This window comes from Protopterus annectens, chromosome 1.part2 (genome assembly GCF_019279795.1).
Source record: "Protopterus annectens isolate FY-2018-M chromosome 1.part2, PAN1.0, whole genome shotgun sequence".
Classification (NCBI taxonomy): Eukaryota; Metazoa; Chordata; order Ceratodontiformes; family Protopteridae; genus Protopterus; species Protopterus annectens.
In genome coordinates this window covers 1,237,510,564-1,237,531,696 of record NC_056727.1, presented here as the reverse complement: position 1 = coordinate 1,237,531,696, position 21,133 = coordinate 1,237,510,564, and the positions used below count along the sequence as shown (strand labels likewise).

The following is a 21,133-nucleotide window of genomic DNA, read 5'->3' as shown; positions in this document are numbered from 1 at the left end:
TTCCCCTCTACATGACTCTCATGAGACCCATTATTGAGTACAATGCCCCTTTTGGAATGTACCTCACAAGACATCTGCAACAGCTGGAAAGGCCACAGAAGTACCTCCACAAAGAGGATTATGGGACTCAAACAGATGCCCTCTGCTGACCGTCTCAAAAAACTCTAGCTTTACTCTGTAACATATCGCCTACTCTGAGGTGATCTCTGCCTGACATACAAAGCTATGTCAAACCCAGAGCTGTTGGACATGCTACACCTAAAAAAATCCCAATCCCTTCGAGATACATGGTCTAGGGACCTAAACGTCATCACCAGAATAAACCGTATAGATTCCTGTCCCAGAGACTTCCCATACTCTGGAACAAGCTACCTATCTATGTCAAGCAGAGTTCTTCATTAGCACTCTTCAAGACAAATCTTGATGAGTGGATGGGAAATAGGAAATTCACCCCAGGGATAACTTTTGTGGCTCTGCTTGACAAGGCCACAGGAAAATTACTTTATTGGGTGTCGAAAGCCAGAAAACCTCATTGGCTAGGCTTACATAGGCCCTGGGCTGATAGTCTAGTACCTACCTATGAACCTATAAGAGAAGACCACACGTAAAATGTCTTCCCTAGGGTATAGAATAAATGCGTCATTTGTGATGGACAGCAAGGCAATGATATTGAGACTGGCAATTCCTGGTGGTGGAAGGGGGAGCAAAAAATAATAAATTGGAGATTCTGCACACTTGATGCATTAGCACTCTGAGTGCCCCAAAGGAGAATCCAGGAAGGAAAGTCTAGGTGTGAGAATAATGTAATAGTAACCTAGGAGCTATTCTCAATGATTTAGTCACCCCATTGAGCTGTCATAGTTCTGACACAGGAAGAGTAAATTGGTGCTGTCCAGAATTGGTGAGGGCGAATATATCTCAATCCCAGTGTGCCTGGTATTGAGGAGAAGGCATAAGCACAAGGTAAACTCTCCAGTAGTGTTGTGGTGTTGTCTGTTTTCTTGGTTGCTTTGGTTATCATTAATTGTGGGTGGTTTTGGCTATAGCCCCAGGCAAAACAGAAATCTGGGACTGCCAGAAATTGGAAGCCGACAAAGAACTACCCCTCGGAAGCTGGAAGTTTTAAAACCCAAAACCACTCACAGTTCTGATACAGAGGAGATAAAGAAACTTTTTAGCTCACCTAAGAAAAAATAGACTTGCAAAGTTTGTGCTTTCCGCTAAAATGGAGTCAAGAGAGTTTGTCATCAACAAGCACAAATAACCAAGAAAGTAAAAATGACAACCATTTCTAGCACTTGTAATTTTACCCATGCGGTAGGTCCACAGATCTTAGTTTAAACTGGGAGCCTTTGCAACTGCCCTAATTCATCAGCATGGCAGTTTTGCTGTAAGATAGCTGCCTCATAGCTTCGGAGTCTTAGTTTCAGTCCCATCTTCTGTTCTGTGTCAGTCTGGGTTTTCTGCAAACAAATGCACACACAAAAGGAGCATCCAAATTACAATGCAAACACAAAACTGATCGGGAGAAAAAAGTCTATACTCTTATTCTTCTAGGACTTCATTTTAAAAAGCTGTCCAAGCAGAAAAAATATTCATGTCTATTAACCATCTTAATACAGTCAGTAAAGAATCAAACTAATTAATATTTAAAGAGACAGCATAGTTCAGTCAACATAAATAACATAATTATCTATAAAAATAAACTTATCTGTTACATATTTCAAGATATGAACAAAACAGACAAAAGGCTATTACTATACAACAATATAAGTTAATTATCATATATTACATGTTGCAACAGAACATCTACAGCACATTTAAAGCAGAAGGTGAAAATGTACCAGATTTAAATATAAATCAGACTTCAAATACTTTCTCATCTCTGTTATTGTCCCCATCTATGGGCAAATGAATTGAGTCCAACACTGTAAATTGAAAGTTTTGAAAAATTAACATGGCTCTCTAATGCATGTATCGCAACAGGGCTTTCTAAATTTCTGCATATTATGCCACAAATTTGCTCGTTAATCCTTTTTTAACCACTCTTTTCATTTTGCCAATGTACCATTTAGGAACTACACAATTACACTTTATTCCATATAACTATATTGGACAAATGAGTATACAGTTGATTCAGAGCTATGCTCTTACTATTCATAAAATGTACTTGATTTTGACATACATATCTGCAAACATTACATTTAGTCTAAACGTTTCTACTCCGAACCCAAACTTATCAAGGAGAGAGTTTTTAAAAGAAGGGAAACCACCCAAACTAGGAAGTTCTTAGCATGAAAAATGTGGTTTCTTAGGTAAAATAGTTCTGAGAAAATTATCTGAAAAAAGTTTTTTTAATTTCTTCTATTAATATTACAAATGTTTGAAAATGTTGTGTATTTAGAAACACAGACTCTTTTCATTTTTTTTTCACTTACTTGCTTCCACCACACTTATAACCTCATCAACCCAACCCATGTGTAATCCGTCACACAGTCTTATTCTGTTAGATAATTTACCTTTTCTACATGTTCCCTCACTTTATCTATCATTGCTAGAGAAAACTATAACAATTTATCAGTATCTCATGAAGCACTTCTTTAATATTGTCATTCTGTTGCATTTCTTCTAAATTACCTAAATTCTTCTAAAGCTAAAGTCCTAAGAAGAAAAAGATCAAGCCTGTTGGTGTGTAAAAAGTTTTTACTGTGTTTTTTCCTGAAAAAAAGCTTGGACTTAATAAGATTGTCAGCTTGTCCATTTAAATACTTCCGTTATGGAGAGAGATTAAGGCTGAAGCTAAGAAATTCCTTGAGCAGCTTACTAAAGTGGTTTTGGAAATAAATTTATGTTTAATATTCTTTACAGACAGCTTGATTTTAGATTGTTTTACTTTAGAGAGACAAGCTAACAAAGTAGTCCAATGTCCCTTGAGGTAAGTGAAGGGCAGTAAAGCATCCTTAAGGATCTTGTACAATTTCACAGTCTTTAGCTAATATCCAGAAGTAGTGGTAATAATAGTAATATTTCCAAACTGCTGCTTAACTGGATTTTAGAATCTTGCTCTTAAATTGTCTAATAAGGATTTTTGCAGAAGTGAGACATTAGGGTAACACAGACCACATAACCTACAGTTTCTTCTAAGATGTCATCTTGTCCTTCTTATCAGTTCCACTTCATATCACTGTATACCTCCATACATATGTCTGGATATAACGCATCCAAAGCTGATGAAATCACATATTCAGAACATTAATAAGGTCAGCATAATGCAGGTCTTCAGTGCCTTTCAAAGTCCGTCATTCTAATAGAACTTTCATATTTATCCTTGCAGTAACTCTATGTGATGCACACTAGTTTTGTTGTAATGCAAATGTGTCCTGCTTATTTTTTTCCTTATTTTGCACCTTGGGTTTCATTTCATGTGTATACACCTGGAAATCAATTGTAATATGTTGCCATAAAAGTGCAGCACATTGCTTTGTCACTAGTAACCATCCATTCTTTTTGTTTCCTATTTAGATGGAGCTTAAGTTTCATCCTTTCTTTCTACCAATTAACTGGGACAATCTGCTGGCAAAGAAGATGACTGCTCCATTCATTCCTACAGTGGTAAGTGATAGTCTCTACTAAAATGCTATTCAGTGTGCACAGCTGTGAAGTCCTAACTACTTTTTGTTTAGAGTTTTTTACCGGAGGATAACAAATCTGATCAGTACTCGAAGTGTCAGGCTTATGCTCTCTCAACAATTTAAAAAACAAAAAACGCTGCACAGAATGCCACAAAAGAGTCTATATTACATAGTCGAACAAGCAGAATATCGACTAACCTTTAATTGACACATATGTGTCGAAGCTGCACATCATCGAATGGCCAAATCATCTATTTCTTTCCAAGGGAAAGAAATCAATAGGCAAACCACATACACCACATTAAAACAAACACTAACCTTTAATTGACACATATGTGTCGAAGCTGCACATCATCGAATGGCCAAATCATCTATTTCTTTCCAAGGGAAAGAAATCAATAGGCGAACCACATACACCACATTAAAACAAACACTATAAAGTGGGGAGCCTTTGCCCTCTACACGCCCCACACCCCCCTAACTAAATATACTAACTCTGAGATTACCCTACAGTCGGGAAAAGGGCAGATTTAAAAGAACAGCCAACCAGTTTCTTTCCCTTGGAAAGAAATCGATGATTTGGCCATTCGTTGAAATGCAGCTTTGACACATATGTGTCGATTAAAGGTTAGTCGACATTCTGCTTGTTTGACTATGTAATATAGACCCCCCCACAAAGCTGTATTTTAATCTTGGGAAAATATCAGACAGTGGTGCCCTGGTAAGAAGCATACCTTTTATAATCTTACAGTGGTGGAAAGAGAACTGTTTTTCTCCCTATGCAATAACAGGAATTTATGTATTATGAAGCCAGACATGGGGGGTGGGTTGTATTGATAGGGAGTTTCATTTATTCCTTGAAAATGTTGAAATACCTGAACAATGGGGAATTTTTCTCTGAGGCATCATGAAATGAGATAAACATAGCCTACCAAGGCATTGATTTGATTTTGGAAGACATCTTTATCAATTTTGATCTGGGTGCCAAGACAAGGGAGTTCTTTGTCATCAAGAACCCAAGGATCCCTGCAATATTTGGGATCCCCAAGATTCACAAATATGTGACTGGCACCCTCCATAGACCTATAGTGGCTTCAGCAGGATCGAAGACTGAGCCCTTTGCGAAATACGTGGACTTGAAATTAAAACACTTTTTAACAACAAAAGGCACCTTTTGAAAGACTCCTGACACTTCCTTGAATGCTTGGCCAACACTGATTATTTTAATCTGAAAGCTTGTTTGTTACCATGGACATCAAGGACCTTTTTACAGTTACACCCCAAAATCTTGGTCTTGGCTGGTTCCTCAAAGGTATGGCAAAAGGCTCTGACCTGAATTGATCTGACACCAGTTTGGTTTACCAGTGTATGGTGATTGTACTCACCAATAACTTTGTCTAGTTTGAGGGAGAGTTTTACAAACACATAGGGGTGTTGTTATGGGGGCTGCGTCGGCCTCCATCTTTGCTAATATGGTGCTGTGGACCTGGGAGACTAACATGGTATTCAACTCTCCCCTTTCTGATAAGGTGGAAAGTTATATGAGATACCTGGATGATATTGTCTTTCTATGGAAAGGGAGTACAGATGAATTGATGGAATTTATTGACTTCCTTAAGCACTCTACAGATTTCTTGGAGTTCACCTATCAAGCTGAAACAAATTCAGTCAGTTTCCTTGATGCTACTGTAATTATGAACAACATTTGTGGGAGGTGTAAAGCTAACATTTTTAGGAAAGAACCTTTTTCTAATGCATGCCTCTATTTTGACAGCCAACATCCCTTGTGGCAGAAGAGAAACCTGGTAAAGTGTCAGTTTATCGCGTCTTTATCACATTATCGAAAGTTTACTTAATCAAATCAATAAAGGTCGAACTTTATTGATTGATTAAGTAAAACATTGAATAACGTAAAAAAAAAATTTAAAAATAAAAAACTCAATGGCGTAGGCATGGGGGCAAGCCCCCCTACACCCCCACACCCCCCTACTTAAATATACCAACTCCGAGACTGCACTACATTGAGGTAAATGGAAATTTCCCCTTACAGAGATTTCCGTTTACTTGCACGATGTTCTTCACTTTCGATATTGTTGTGCCGACAATATCAGAGTCGATATTGTCAGCTTACGACAACGTGAAGTAGACCCAGTTTATCGGGTTAAGCCGGTTAGTGTCAGTTGATATTATGTTTCAAGAGGAGGAACTCAGGCTTTGTGGTTTATTCAGAGATCGTGGCTAGCCATCAGATTTGGTTGCCAAGTGGTTTACATGGGCATTGGTGAAAAGTATTACCAAATATGGGCCACGTCTACAGAACCCACATTCTATACAACACAAGGAAGCAAAAATATGACAACCTATCACAAGCTATGGTGATTCAGTATAATAGGGATGTTTTCTCCCTTCAGCCAACAATAGCTAGACATTGTAACATTGTTTTTGGCCCTCTTGGATTGTTGGACTAGGTTGGGTAAACACCCAGGTTTGTGAATAAAAAACATAAATACTTTAAACTTTTGATGGAAAATAAAGAAGTGTTTAACATAGTCACCAAAACTGTGGGGATGAAAAGTTGTGAGGCCTGCAAACTATGCAGATTCATCTTACAAAGCTCCACTTTTCGGTCACAGGATAGACAAAGCTGATTACGGTTAAAAAATTTTTGTCGTGTCTGTATTTTTATTTGACTGTATTAATTGTGGAGCTTTTCTCCCCGGGCCTCCACTGTAAATGGGTTCCTGACCCAGTGGACTTTCCCGATCAACAAATCATAATAAATAAACTAAGTAAATAAATTAATTAATTAATGGGAACTATATCTGTGAAAGGAAGGAGGTCGTTTATATTGCCTTCTGCTTACCCTGCCCTACAGTTTATGTAGGCAAAACCATTAGCCCTCTCAAAACCAGAATCTATCAACACTTATATGTTATGAAAAAAGCACTAATTACTAATGCCCCTTTTAAGCATTCTAGAGTATGCATAGATTTTAGACAACTGTTTTTTTATAATTTTGGAAAAAGTCCCAATCCCTATTAGGGAAGGAGACTGGGAACTTTGATTAGAACAACGTGAGGTTTTTTGGCAGCTCTTACTTAATGCAACAGTTGTCTCAGGTATTGATGATTTTCTTAGTATTCTAAAATGTAAGGCTGCTATTATTTGATTTTCTATTCTGGAGGCAGTATACATACTTATTTAATTTATTTGTATTTTTACTCAAGTGAACTTTCTAATAACAATTTTACTACACGTGGCATGGTTTTTATCCGTTCTTATTGAAAGGTTACTATTTGAATGTATTTTTAGCTATTTGCATTTATGCACACTTTTTGTCTTTTTTGTGGTACGTCTCTAAGAATTCTCTTTAAGAACTCAGTTTAGCGCCATTGAGGCTTTTTTAAATGGAGTAAACCAGCTTTACAACTGTTTCTGAAAAGGTTCTACACGTTTTAGAATGAAAGCACTTAAACTTGATTAAAATATGGCTTTGTGGTATTCTGTGTGGCATTTTTTTGTTTTTTACATAGTTATTTCATACATAGTTTTGTGGAAGTTGTTTTTGGTTACTGTGTTTTGGAGTTCTCTCACAAATTTGATATGAAACAAACAAAGTATACCTATTCTTGTGGGACAGGTGTCTGCCACTGAAATGTCACTTCAGTACTGTTCACATAAAATTATGATGTACAGCCAGCCCCAGCACCACAAGGCTCATTTCGGGGGAGGGGTGAACAGTTACTATAGTATAAAGCTTCTGTGAATTCTGCTATATGGTAATAACTTGTAGAATAAGGAATGAATCCGCTGTACCTTAGCAGAGTGTGTCTGCATCATGTATGAATCACCAAGTCCTGACATCAAGCAGGAAGTTGTAAGTAATATAAACCTTATTCTAAGATTTGTTAAAATGTTTGTGAACCCCTTTCCCAGTCAACAAAAGTGAGGAGAGCATCATAACCTAACCAAATGGAGTTTGGTAAATCTTGTATAAATGTGTTCCCCTTAAAAAGCTTACATGTATTCAACAGCAATGAAGCATTAATGGGCAGAAATAAATGTCACCGGCATGTAGGATTTTAATATATATCCTCCGCTTTTGTACAATACAAGAATTTATGTATTAATACACTACAAATACATACTAAAATAATTAGATCTGAGATGAGCTTCTGCTTTATCAACCAACAAGACTAAATGCATACTGTAGGTCATTAGTCAGTTTGGTATCAGAAAGTTTCCAATGGCTTGACAAGTGTCTTAGCTCTGTAGTTGGGGGTTTATCCATCAGAATCAAGTCCAATGCTCTCATTGTTAATGTTGGCCCTGATGAGTTCCAACCTCTGTCAGCTTGGCTGGTCAAGTCAACCCAGAGCATGGTATCAATGTTGTTCTTAAAGTGGATAATGCAGCCTTTGCTATATTTGTTGCCCTCAGTGCCAGTATCTTTGCCAGTTTTGACCTCAACAAGAAGCATGTCTTTGTCTAGTACTTTGTCCATCTACAATCTTCTACAACTGGAAAAGGGATTGGAGACTCTTTGCCTGACCACTGTAGTATCTCTGGTTCTTTGCAGGCATTTTCATCATCCTTGAACTTATCACCTCCAAGGTCCAGCAAGACACACAAGTATAAGAGAAAGCATGTAGTAGACTCCCCTTATGAGTCCCATGCCCTTCATATTGAAGTGGATGAGGTTGTTAACTCCTTAACATCTACCTGGTTGACCTCATGATTGGATAAATAATCAGATAAAGAGAAGTATGTCCTACAGAACTCACAACCTCCCCTCAGCAAATCCTGCAAGAAGTCTTCTAGTCTCCACAACCTTCAACCTGTAACCTGAATGGTCCCTCCCATGGATACAATGATATGTCTTGTTTGTACTGTCTACAGACCAAAGAGACCTGACAAAATCCACTGTCTTTCCAGAAGCTGTATTTATTGGACAGAAACTCTTAAACCTCATTCCAGTGTTATTACATGCAGCCCTTAAGAAGACTGTGATTTTGCTAGGTCATACTGTCCATCCACCATGTAAAGAATCGTGAACCATGGATAGGTTTTTGAAGAGGATTTACACATCCTCCACATTCACTCAAAGTGTAATAAACCAGTTACATCACATGTGCATTTCCAGTGAGAGCAGTCTGCAGCAGCAGAACAATTGAAGATTTGGAAAGGGCTGCAAGGCTGTGGCAATTCACACAATAGTCACCAGCTCAGAAATGGTAAGCGTCCGCAGCAAAATCAGGAATACTATGGTCAGCTTTTGAGACCTTGACTCCCATTCTGGAGACAGTTAGAGGTCATCTGTCCATCCACTTGACTGCATGGACGACCATTACATAGGACAGGTAGATTAAAACATTAATATCAAGGGGCTACACAATTTTATTTCTCCCACTCTAGCCTGACTCTGTCACTGCCTGACATGCCACCCCCCATAAAAAAATAGTATGACAAGAAAAGAGGTTTTGAATCATATACAAAAAAAAGAACCATTTAAGATGTCCCATCAAACCAGAAAGGACCTAGTTGTTACTCCAGATTGCTTTTAGTTCCCAAAAAAGACAAATGACTTAAGGCCAATATGCAGTCACCTTTTGAATGATTACAGTGCAGTCCCTTCTTCTGTGTCTGTCAAAAAAAGACTAGATGTGTTGTTTGGACCTCTGGGGCACCTACTTTCACATAAAGATTGCAAAGAAGTCCTGGAGTTTTCTGCATCTGTGTAGAAGCCAGACAGTAACAGTTCCAAGTGCTTCTATTTGCTTTCATCACAGTCCCTTGCATGTTCACCAAATGTGCATTTGCAGTTAGTTAACCAGGAGCTACAAGAACTCATGATGTTTCCTTACTTGAATACCTGGCTGATATATGCCTCAAAAAGAAACAGCCTAATTTCAATGAAGAAATCTCTTCTGACTCTCTTCCAGTGTTTTGGATTCACAGTAAACAGTGAAGAGTCCCAGATGGACCCCTCACAATATCTCACTTTCATCAGGTACACACTGGACACACTGCCCTGCAGAGTGCTTCTTCTTCTTTTAAACAAGGTCTTCCATTTACAAAACACAGTGCTTTGGACTCCACAGTCCCTGTTAGCACCAACCACACAATGCCTCATGGCCCTGAGATTCATTGCAGCAATGCTATACATGGTTCTGAATGCCAGCCTTTACATGCACATTCTACAATAAACATTGTAGGTTATTTCATTTGACAGGTTTCATGATTCAACATATAAAGATTACCAAAATTTGTAAATCACACTTTGCATGCTGAACCAACACTACCAACCTCATTCTGGACAGTTCATTGTAAGTTGCCACTCTAACAGTTGCTGTTGCCACTAATGAGTTAGTCAAAGAGCAAGAAGGGTGTTGCATTACCATGTCCAAATGGCTACATGGTCACACAGACAGGGGCCAGTCTGCACATTAATATTTTGGAAATGTTGACAGTCCTACATTATAAGGTTTTCCAAAACTCCCTATCATTTCAAGGTGCAGTTATCAACCATCCCAACAATATAACTATAGTCTGAAACATAAGCAAATGGGAGAAACTCCCTCCTTCTCCCTTCATCAAGAAGTGATGAGGATATTGGTATTGGCTAAGTCAGTGAATCACTTTCTTATAGCTGGTTACATCCTTGTGGAAGCCAGTACTTTGGCACTTGTGAGGCTCATTCATTTAATGATGCCATACAAGTGGTCCCTCAGGCAGTCAGTTGTGCAAAAAAAAATCAAGTCGATAGGAAAAGCCTTGCTGCAACCTATTTGTATTCCCAAAGAATACCAAATTCAGCAATGTTTATTCTCTTGTCCCTCCAATGGAAGAATTTTTCCATGGATGCTCTCCATCCAAAAAGTGGCCCCCAGGAATTCTTTACACTTTTTCCTCTATTTCCACTTAATGCAAAATTAATTCAAAAATCCAACATGAGCAAGTTCAATGTCATTTTCTTAACCCTATGTTAGCTTTAACAAGTTTGCGTCCATCTCCTTTGACCTGAACCTATGGAGGAACTTCTACATCTGAGGTAATTCAAAACCCTCCTTTTCTACCCATCAAACGGGCCTTACCCGTACCTTCATTTCCTCCATCTAACTATCACCCTGTCGTTTACTCTATCCATCTAACTGCATGTTTATTCCACTTTCACTGATGGCCAGGAGTCTGTTATGCCCAGATATGCAGTCTAAATCCTCAGCTGTTGCCCAGACGTCCAGTACAAGAAAAACATACAAAACTAAATGGACACATTTTTCTATTTGTGTTATATTTGGATATCTTCACTGCTTTAGTACATGTTGTTTTAGACTACTTGTCACAAATGTTTAATACTGGATTAGGTTATTCTCCTATTAAAGTGCAGCTAGTAGCAATTTCTAACTTCTTTCAAAGTTCTAACTCACTATCACTAGCTTCATATAAAGTTTACAAAGCTCTCTGTAGGGGCTACTTGCCTTATCATACCTCCTGTATGATAACAGCTGCAGCACACTATAAATTTGTATCCTGGAAACTCTTTTTTCTGGTGGCCTTTACTTCTGTCAGAAGAATATCTGAATTACGAATATTGTCAATTAAACTTCTTCTCCTGCTGTTCGATAAGGATAGCGTGTTTTCCAAACCAACTCTTCATTTATGCCCTAAAATAGTCACTGAAACTAATCTCAATCGGTGTGCTAGCTTGCCTGTCTTCATTCCAAATTCTTCTTACAGAGGCAAATATATACCGCTTTGTTTAGATGTTCACAGGCAGCTTAGATTTTACCTGGACAACTAATCCCATATAAAGGTTTCACAATTGTTTGTTTCATTGTCTTAAAAGAAACTGGGTTCCAAGGTATATAAAATTACATGATCCAGTCGGTGATTGGTCATATTAAATTTTGTTATGTAATAAATAAATAAAACTTTACCCTCATTTCCCACAGAATGCTCGACCAGGGTAGTGGCCACCTCTCAAACCTTCTACAGGAATACATGTTTGGTTGATATTTGTGCAACAGCTATATGGTTTTCCTGTATGCTTTCACAAGACACAACAAGCTGGATGTGACCCCTATATCTTGGGCTTCAGTTTGGACCACAGTTGTTAAGAGTATGTTTGTCATGGAGGTGAAATCCCAGGAAGAAGATTTTGGAAATCAATCCTGTTAGTTGATGAGGATGGACCACCCCATCTCAGATACGAGTGTTATATACATATCATAACATCAGATCTGGATGGATAAGTCCTTCCTCATCAGCATAACCACCCCATCCTCACTGTAGAGTGTCTTTCCTCCTTCTCCTCCCTCATTACATACTAGGTCTACAGGAAGATTACAAGCAATGTTTTTAATCTAATCTGCATTAGCATGGCATACCAGAGTTCTGGAAATTAAGTATAATGGCCATTATGGGTAAAGAGGAGTGGCTTGTAGCCTTTAAAAGTTTCAGGCACTGAGCAGTTTTAGTCATCTTGGTTGATAATAATAAACCTGTTCATCCAAAATCTAATGTTCTAATAGTTTATAACTTTCACATATTTTGTTCTAAAATGTACACGTGTTTTGAGCTTAGGAACATTCAAGGAATGTATCCAATTTACCGAGTATGTAAGGAAAAACTCATAATCTTTATAACTTTGTTCTGTTGATTCAGATGGAAAAGAGAGTCAAAATACAGTGATTTATTGCACTACAGATTAATTGTGAAACAGACTTGTGACTCCCTGTCATTGCGCAGTTCAATTATTGAAGAATGGTCAGAGTTGATCATTTTTCAAAGATCCACAGTGTATGCTTGTTTTTATTTATTTCATAATCAGGAAGGTGGTATGGCTCCAGGACTTCTTTTCAGACATAGAATAAAGTCATATACAAATTATGGAGAGAGGAATTATGTTATTTGTATGCATAAATCAAGTTGGCAGCATGAAACAGTAGGAAACACTTTTCCCCAAAAGGGGAAGTATATGGGCGTGTCATGATATGCTTCCATTCACTTCCCTCTAGTCATTGTATTTCAAAGAATTAATTATTATCTAAAACACTAGTATTTGGAATGGACAATGTTTAGTGCATAGACACAAAAGGAATGTAAAGATCTGGGCAGCTCATTGTAACACTTTTTGTTAGCTTTTTTGACTTGTATTTCTTCCTGCAGTCTTATACTCTAATTTAAAAACAAATGTTACATCAACTTTTTATTTGTAACCGCTTTATTGTGTATTTCAATTTCAGACTGGTCCCACTGATACTCGTCATTTTGATCCTGAGTTTACCCAGCAGCCTGTTCCCAGTTCGCTTGGGAAATCTGATGATCTGCTAATCAATTCCAACTTCCATGAGGCTGCTGGAGCATTTCCTGGTTTCTCCTATGCTCCTCCTGCAGAAGATACATACTTGTGAAGAATGATCCACTTATTCTGAGGTGGGGTATTCACAAGCTAAACAACTGCCACTCTGGGCTGTTGTTCATTCTATTAGCAGAAGCAGAAGAAGATGTTGCCTTCAAAGTGGAATCTGAAAGTTCTGCATAGCAGTCATTGAGAGCTAGATTTGCTTATCTATACTCATGTTCAAAGATGCAGTCAACTAGTGTCATGTAATGCCTAGAGTAAAGAAAGTACATCCGTCCTATCTAGGAACTGCAATGCAACTCCAGCTCAACATATACTGCATTCAAAATGAGCAGGTTGATGCTTATTGTGTCTTCCATTTCTTGCAGCCATCTTAACAGAATATACTGTCTCATGTAATTTTCTCTTCTCACCAGCAGCGGTCCTCAAGTCATAATCAGCCATTAATTAGCCATTCAGTGACTGCTTCTACTGCTACCATAACGTCTGAATAAACAGAGTACGTGAAAGACTTGCTGAGTGCTGAGGATTGTCTTTGGGTTGATAAACAGTTAATGCATATAGTGTGTCTGTTTTGAGGGCTCTGACTAATCCTAGAAAACACTACAGCATGCCTATTAGCCAGAAGTCTAAAAAGCATAATTTGCACAATATAATTAGATACTTTATTTCCACATTCATTTGTTCTTAGAATTTGCTTAGTAATTGCTAAGGTGAATGTTTTCTGAAGCTTTACAGTTTCCTTGCTAATTATCATTGCATAATGACTTTGATGCCATCATTGTTTACCAATTAAGCCGGAATTTAATATTGTGCTTGGAATCTGTAGCACTGTGAGTGGACTCTCCATGAAGCACAGAATTCAAAATCCTTTTGTTTGGAAAGGCCATCAGTAACACTGTGCCTGTAAATAGTTTTAAATTGTGAATGTATCACGCCTCAATGAAAACCTGAAATCTGCAGTCTATTTCACAAGTTCACACACACATCTGCACATACACACGCATGTATGTATATATAAATGTAAGGTTGTTTTTAATGACGTAATTTTAGTTATATAAACTACCACATGAAATATTACTATTGTAGATAAGGGACCTCCTCATGTGAAAGCAGATGGATATGTACCCTTTCTCACTACTTATGATTTTCCTTCTTACATCTGTACTTTTAAGTGGAAAAACTTAAATGGAGTTGTTCTATCATTGGGAAAAGAATAAGTAGCAGTCTATTTTTATTAATATGCTACAAAAAGTTTGATTAGGTGTTCACATATTTTAATGTACAAATGCACACTTGTGCCACTTTAAGTAAGCTAAAGCTGCTGCTTTAAATTTCAACAATGCTAATTCTGTAGCAGAGGCTTCAGTTTGTGTGTGTGTGTGTGTGTGTGTGTGTGTGTGTGTGTGTGTGTGTGTGTGTGTGTGTGTGTGTGTGTGTGTGTGTGTGTGTGTGTGTGTGTGTATAGCATTGTACTTTTTGCCAGAAGATTTCTCATAGGGTGCTGAAAACTAATAGTTTTCAATGGTAAGTAAAGTCAATTTCAGGAATTAACATTTTTTCTTAAAAAAGTCATGACGTAGAGAATAATCAAACTACACCATAAAGACAACACTTAATAGTCAATTAAGAGAACTTTTTTTGCAGAAGATGACAGTCAGTTTTATAGGGAGATTATTTTCCTTTCATATGGGCCCCATTTTTCCATTAATATTTTCTGAAACGTTCTGTAATTTAAAAGCAGCAAATGTATGCAGCTATGTATATGAGTTGCTGATATGTTATCTACATGTATAACTCCCTTATGTGCAACTTCTAAATGATCATACTTGCCTTTTATGATCATATAACTAACATTTGGCTTTCACATCATAATTTTACTACATTCAACATAGTAATAATATTAAGATCCCACATATTCTGAAGCATTTCATTGTATTTTAAGCCATGATTTTGCCTGCATTCATGAACAGTTACAGCCAATTACTTTTATAAAATATTTTCTCCATTCCTTCACGAATTTATATTTTTTTCTTTCACAAAATATCTGTGGAAATGCATGTAGTTTAGAACTATTTAATCAGTTACTATAGGAAATCAGGCAGTGGAGAAAACCATAGCATAGATGTCCTCTTATCTTTTATTTCTAGTGACATAGTCACTTTAGCCTCCTACCTGTAGTTTCCGATCAGTCAGAATGCTTTGTCAAACTCATAGCCCTGTTGTACACTATTTTCCATAGAGAGGGTTACCATAGTAATAGACCATAACATCTAGGCAAATTCAGCAGTGAAGCTAGGGTAATTTGTATCATTTTCTGTAACTGTATCTATTTCCTGCATAAACCACCCTGGTCTTGCACCATTGTTAGTAATATCAGAGGGCACCCAACTGCCATATATGTAGCATTTGTGTATGCCCAAGTCAGTTCTTAATGTTTCAAACCCTTTAGGCGCTAGACTGCATTTTCTGTTTTGCAGGTAGTTTCTCTGTCATTCCAGACCCATTTACAACTATTTCATTTCTGAATTTCTAGTGACTTCACAAGGCACAAGGCTTTATCTTTTAACCTTAGTTCTTAAGGCGGTTATGATGTTTTCTCTATCTTAATCTTGTCACAAGTGTACTTGGGAAAGGCAAACTGCAGCAAAAAGTTCACTTGTGCTTATTCTGTGTTTGGGTCAATCGCTATTCTCAATCTTGTCAGCTTTGCTGTAAGCTTAATAGGGAAGCATACTATAGACTAAAGGCACTACAATCTTATCTAACTGAACGAATGTTGCATACATTAAAAGTCTTTCTAAATCAGCAAAGGCTTATTAAAAAAACAAATCTTCTTCAAGCTATTCTGCTGATACACCTCTGTGAAGGTTCCCACTGCTGTATTATTACACATGGTCAGAAAAATGCCAAAAAGCTCAACTCCATCAGTTCAGCTGACTACAGCCAGAGTGGTGCTCATACAGTGATGGATGAAGGTCGCCAGTCTATGGCTTTCATCCATTATTTCCAAAATTATAGAGCCAGTCAGAACCCAGCAAGAGTTAATGTGTATCATTATACATCTGGTCCTGCATTTTTCTCCAGTTATACCTACACAGGTACTCCCTAGGTAGTTTCCAGCTACATAAGTAGCTTTGTGTGTGCCATTGATGCACCTTCGCAAACTCTCACTTCTGATTATAGCACATTTACACGGAAATACTGTAAGGAACTGCAAGAGATGTCAAGATTGGAATCTCAGCCGGTTTTTCCACTGTCTTCATAAGTGCATCATTTAGCCAAAGAACAAATGTTGACCAATGAAATAGTATCCATTAAGGTTTCTCTAATACCAGTGTATGTCTCAGAGTGTAAAATAAGGAGAAGTCCTGCACCTTATATCATTTGAATAAAGAGAAGAAATGTGGTCTTAAAAAGCAGAGCAATGTTATGCCACTTTCTTCTCTGGCTCAAGGTTCTGACTATGACAATGTAACCTCTCTGTTCATAGGTTCTTTACCTCCCCACACCGCCCCCATAGTATGTCCATTTAGGGGAGACAGTAAATATATTCACGTTTTTTTCTGAATGGAAGATGAAAGAGTCTTCTCTATGAGGAAGGTATTTCAAACTTATGAAACTCATGTAAATGAGTGGTCCTTATCACCACTTTAAAAATATTTTGGAACACATCAGACACAAATTCTAGGTATGCAGACAGACAGTCCCAAACTCCTAAAAAAGCTGATATGTTTATATAAGTCTCCACGTGAGATTCCAGTTGTATACAATAATCTCAAAGTTGATCTAGTTGCAATATATTTAAAAACACAGCAGTATAGAAAGGCAGTGGCTTTTAAAATTCTTACTTCTAGTAAAGAATTAAGGTTTTCGTATAGATTTGGGAAGAGGCTTACTGCTGCATCTAACTAACCCATGAGAGCCTTTAATAACAGACCAACAGTATCAAAGTTCTGTTTTAGAAGAGATACAAGAATCCATTCAGTCTGTACTAAAAGAGACAGAGACACTGGAGAAAACAAAAGTATAAACAGCTAATGAAACTTGTTTCATATGGCAAAATGTGCATATGTTTCAGCTGACACTTCAAAAAGGACAGCAGCTTCAGCTGTAACTATATAGACATGCACAGCTGAGAAATGAGGCCTACCCAGAAGAAGTTAAAGCTAAATTGAAAAATGTACTTATATCTGCTGAAATTTGTCACCTTACAGTAAGACGTCCAGTTCGATTCTCAACTAGAGCATCTTCTGTGTGGAGACATGCGTGAATGGGCGTACCTTCGTTGAAGGTTGTGCGTCAGGGCTGGCAACTCGGCACGTAAAAATCTACTGCCAATCATTAGCAGACCGGAGTTCCGCTGTGGCGACCCCTAGCTAAAAGCCAAAAGACACAACAACAACTTATATCTGCTGAAATTCATTTTGGCAAGGCATCTGATAATCTGCTATCAGAGTGAGAAAAAGAGGTAAACACTAGAAGAACTGTTAAGTAGCTCTTCCATGGCCCTACTCCCTGAATAGCAAGAACATTCCTGCTGCTAAAAACCCTTTTATAAAAAAGCAAACACAAAGGCACCAGTTTTATAAAAGTAAATAAGCATTGCATCTTCTCTGAATAAACTCAGCCAACAAAGCAGAAGGGTTTGATTTATGGCCTGACGTTTCTCCCACTACTTTCCTGTCCCATCCATTAGGAGAGAAATTCCATTTAAATTACAATTATAAGTCTGTCATATCAGATGATAGAAGTCAGCAATTAATTTCAAAAGGTTAAATAATAGAATTTTGCAACAACCTTACTCTACCCCAAATTATTCTAACACTGAGATAACAACTATACTTTGCAATGCAGCTCGGACGTCAGTTATTACAAAACAGGGTCCTATCGCATCAAATAATCAAATACTTTTATTTTAGACTTGTTGCAGTTCCAAAGGAAAAATAAATCTTGAGGATCACTCCTACATCTCTTATTTCTCAACCAGTTTATCAGCACAAATAAATTCTGGGTATGTATCACAGTACTTAGTTCCCCAGTTCATTTCTTGAACGACGTGCCTTCTGTGTGGAGTCTACATGTGTTTTCTTGTGTCTGCATGACTTTCTGTTAGGTGCTCTCATTTTCATCACCTCATGAAGACAAGGTAAAGGTGAATTAATGATCTTTTTAGTTGTCTGCAGGTGTATGTGTATGCGTGCTGTATGTCATCGTGTATGTATGTATGCATGTATGTATCTACCCTGTGAAAGACTGGCAGCTTTTGCTGCCTTTTTCTAACTGACTTTTGAAAGACTCCAGCTCACCTGCAACACTCAATAGCTTAGCGCAGATACCAGAGAATGAATGAATGCATGAACAAATGAGTGAATTAATGACTCTCAAAACACCTTTATAGTTATTTTGGACATTGGGAATCTCTCAGAATATTTATTCATTTGCATGTAGAAATTTTTCACTTCCAGATTGCAAATCTGCCATTGGGTACGTCACAACCCCAAAAGTGTTTACAAATACTTAGCTTTGATATTCAGTCCCCTAAAGACTCTATATAAATTTCCTCCTTCTCAGATAACAACCTTGTGGTGTTTCAGAAAACAGGGTATAACCTTGAATCACAAAAAAACTCACATCTTACCTTCTCAGATAATACGACTCTACTGGACATTCTGGCCTTATGGCAAAGGTCATTCTCGAGCTAGGGTAAAAGAAATAACCCCTCTAAACTGCAGGCAATAGCAGTCAGATAACACCTGAGGGCATCAGTGGACATGTCTTTGTACATTCTTGTGGTATGCTATGAAAAACTTCACAAGTGGAACCTCAGTGGTTGCTCAGAAGCTTGTGGAATTATGTCACAGAATAGCTGGATACTACCATTTCAGTTCTTTATTTACTGAACATGTTGGACAGCTCTTCAGTCTCTACAAAGAATGCCATTCATATCTCCAGCTCCTCATCAACTTCTAACAACAGATGCCTTGGAGTATGCATAGAGGGCTCTTCAAAAAAAAAAAAAAAAAACTTCTCAATCCACTGTTCCTAGCCTCTCCAGGAACTATCCCTCAGTTAAATGTCAATAAAGTGACAACAGTAGCCATAACACTCAGAGCTTGTCAATCCAGCTTCATCAGAGGACCTCTCGAGATAGATGCAGACAACAAAACAGTAGCAGGGTACCTCAGTAAACAATGAGGAACTAGGTTCTGCTAACTTTGATGAAAAAATGTGCTAAATTTGCAATGAACTATTCAACAAAGTCTTTATTTGGTGGCTGTATGACTTCTGAGAAGTGTAAGTCTTTGACAGGTGCTCTAAACAAATAATTAGTTCTGATTTGTGTGTGGCAACTTCAGGGCTCAGTTTTCCAGACTGTTGCTCTGCTTCAGAAAATGCCATCAGAATACATGTGCAGAAGTTTAGTTCCATTCCAAAACTAAGAATATAAATGCTGTTTCCTTTCCATGGCTGCACAGTCTAATGTATGCCTTTCTCCCAGTTTCCATGGATAAGAAGGTATTGTTCAAGGGAAGATCAGACAAGCTGGCCAAGCAACCATAGTTGTTACTTCTCTTCCCCCAAGTTCTCATCCTCTATTCAGACCAACTCTGAAGTGTGTTGTACTTCTGCAGCAACAGGGAAAAGTTCTGCACCCATTCTGCCTGAAGTACAAGATACTGATTCTAAACAGTGACTCATTGTATACTTGGAATTCTCCATATCTGGAGTGAAACTGAAAGACAAACCATTAGGCAGTTAAACCTTCAAATCTGGAAAAGATTTATGCTTGGGTTAAATGAATAAGGCATACAATGTTTTCTTTCTCCATTTCTAAGCTTCTAGGGAACTTAAATCACCACTACAAGTCTAATCTAGCTATTCTTTAGCCAGAATTTATATTGCCACAGTTTCTTTTTGCCTAAAGTCTTTTTTGATTTCAGCCAATCCTTCAGGAATCTTTTTTTTTGAGAGGGTTATTCACCATGAACTAAATCCCTCCTTAGGAGCTGACCTTTGATTTTACCACCAATTGAACTAGCTGATTCTGCAGACTTGAAACTTCTTTCAAGGACGTATTATACTTGTTAGCAGTTATTTCTAGAAGGATATCAGAGCTTCAAGCCTTGATGTGCAAATCCCCCTTATACATTTTTCTCTGAAAGCCAACCCTTTTTGTAATTTTTTTCCTAAATCAGTCAAGATGTCATTGCTGCTACCCAAAAATAAGAACAGTGAGGGATGCTGACTGTATACAGTGTGTGTTCGTAGACCGCCGTGGTAGTTAATTAGAAAGGCTGAATAATTATGTCAGCTCCTTGCATTCTGGGTAAAAGGGGAACAATATCTGACGAGGGCAAAACCAATCATGTTAAAGTAGTTGGCTTACTTAATTACTTATTGTTATAATAATCATAAGACAATATTGTTACACCCTGTTAAAGTTCATTCACCTGCAGCTGCAGCAATAACCCAATCATATCTGGATATATTATGCAGTACCTCTTATGGTGTGGTCAGTATATTTACTGACATTACAAATTTGAATCACTGTCTAGAGGTGGGATAGGTTTTGGTACTGTACTACAGTGGGTCCTACAACTGTCCACCACCATGTATTTCCAAACATTGTTTGGGATTCTGCCATTATGATTTAAGTGCAGTAATGTGAGAACACTCATACCAGCAAATCTGCGAGGGAGGGGTCACTATAATAATAAAGGACACATACCCACCATCCCTCTGCTTTGGCGTTACTGTGGCAATTTATTATTATTATTTAGTTAAAATGAAGTATTGTACATAGTTTACTTTACTCATATGAATTCACAAGTGCCATAATTATTTATCACATGGAGCATTCACTCCCTACTGCTAATGTTTCGTTTTCAGAGATATGATCTGTGCACACTCCAGTGCTACTTATTATGGTAGCCAAGCACAACCTGGTACAAGTGCTACTATAAGTTCAAGGCCAGCAGGAGCCTATTCAGATACAGCCATAGAAAACCTGCCTGAATTGCCTGCAATCCAAATATTATAATTTATTGCTACTTTGATCTGTCCTTTAAATATCTGCTGTTATAGTGAGCACCTTTGCACAACTGAATTTTCACACATGTCTCAACTATATCTG

At 37.7% G+C, this 21,133-nt stretch overlaps 1 protein-coding gene across 1 annotated transcript in view; it reads left to right on the top strand.

Moving 5' to 3' along the window:
• The window catches only part of LOC122792320 (serine/threonine-protein kinase Sgk1-like), a 111,076-nt gene extending 97,568 nt beyond the window's left edge, over positions 1-13,508 (top strand). The window contains exons 12-13 of the mRNA XM_044060113.1: positions 3,523-3,612; positions 12,878-13,508. Coding sequence (XP_043916048.1) covers positions 3,523-3,612; positions 12,878-13,045 — 258 coding nt within the window. The 3' untranslated portion in view covers positions 13,046-13,508. The remainder of the gene's footprint in view (positions 1-3,522; positions 3,613-12,877) is intronic.
• Positions 13,509-21,133: the final 7,625 nt, after the last annotated feature.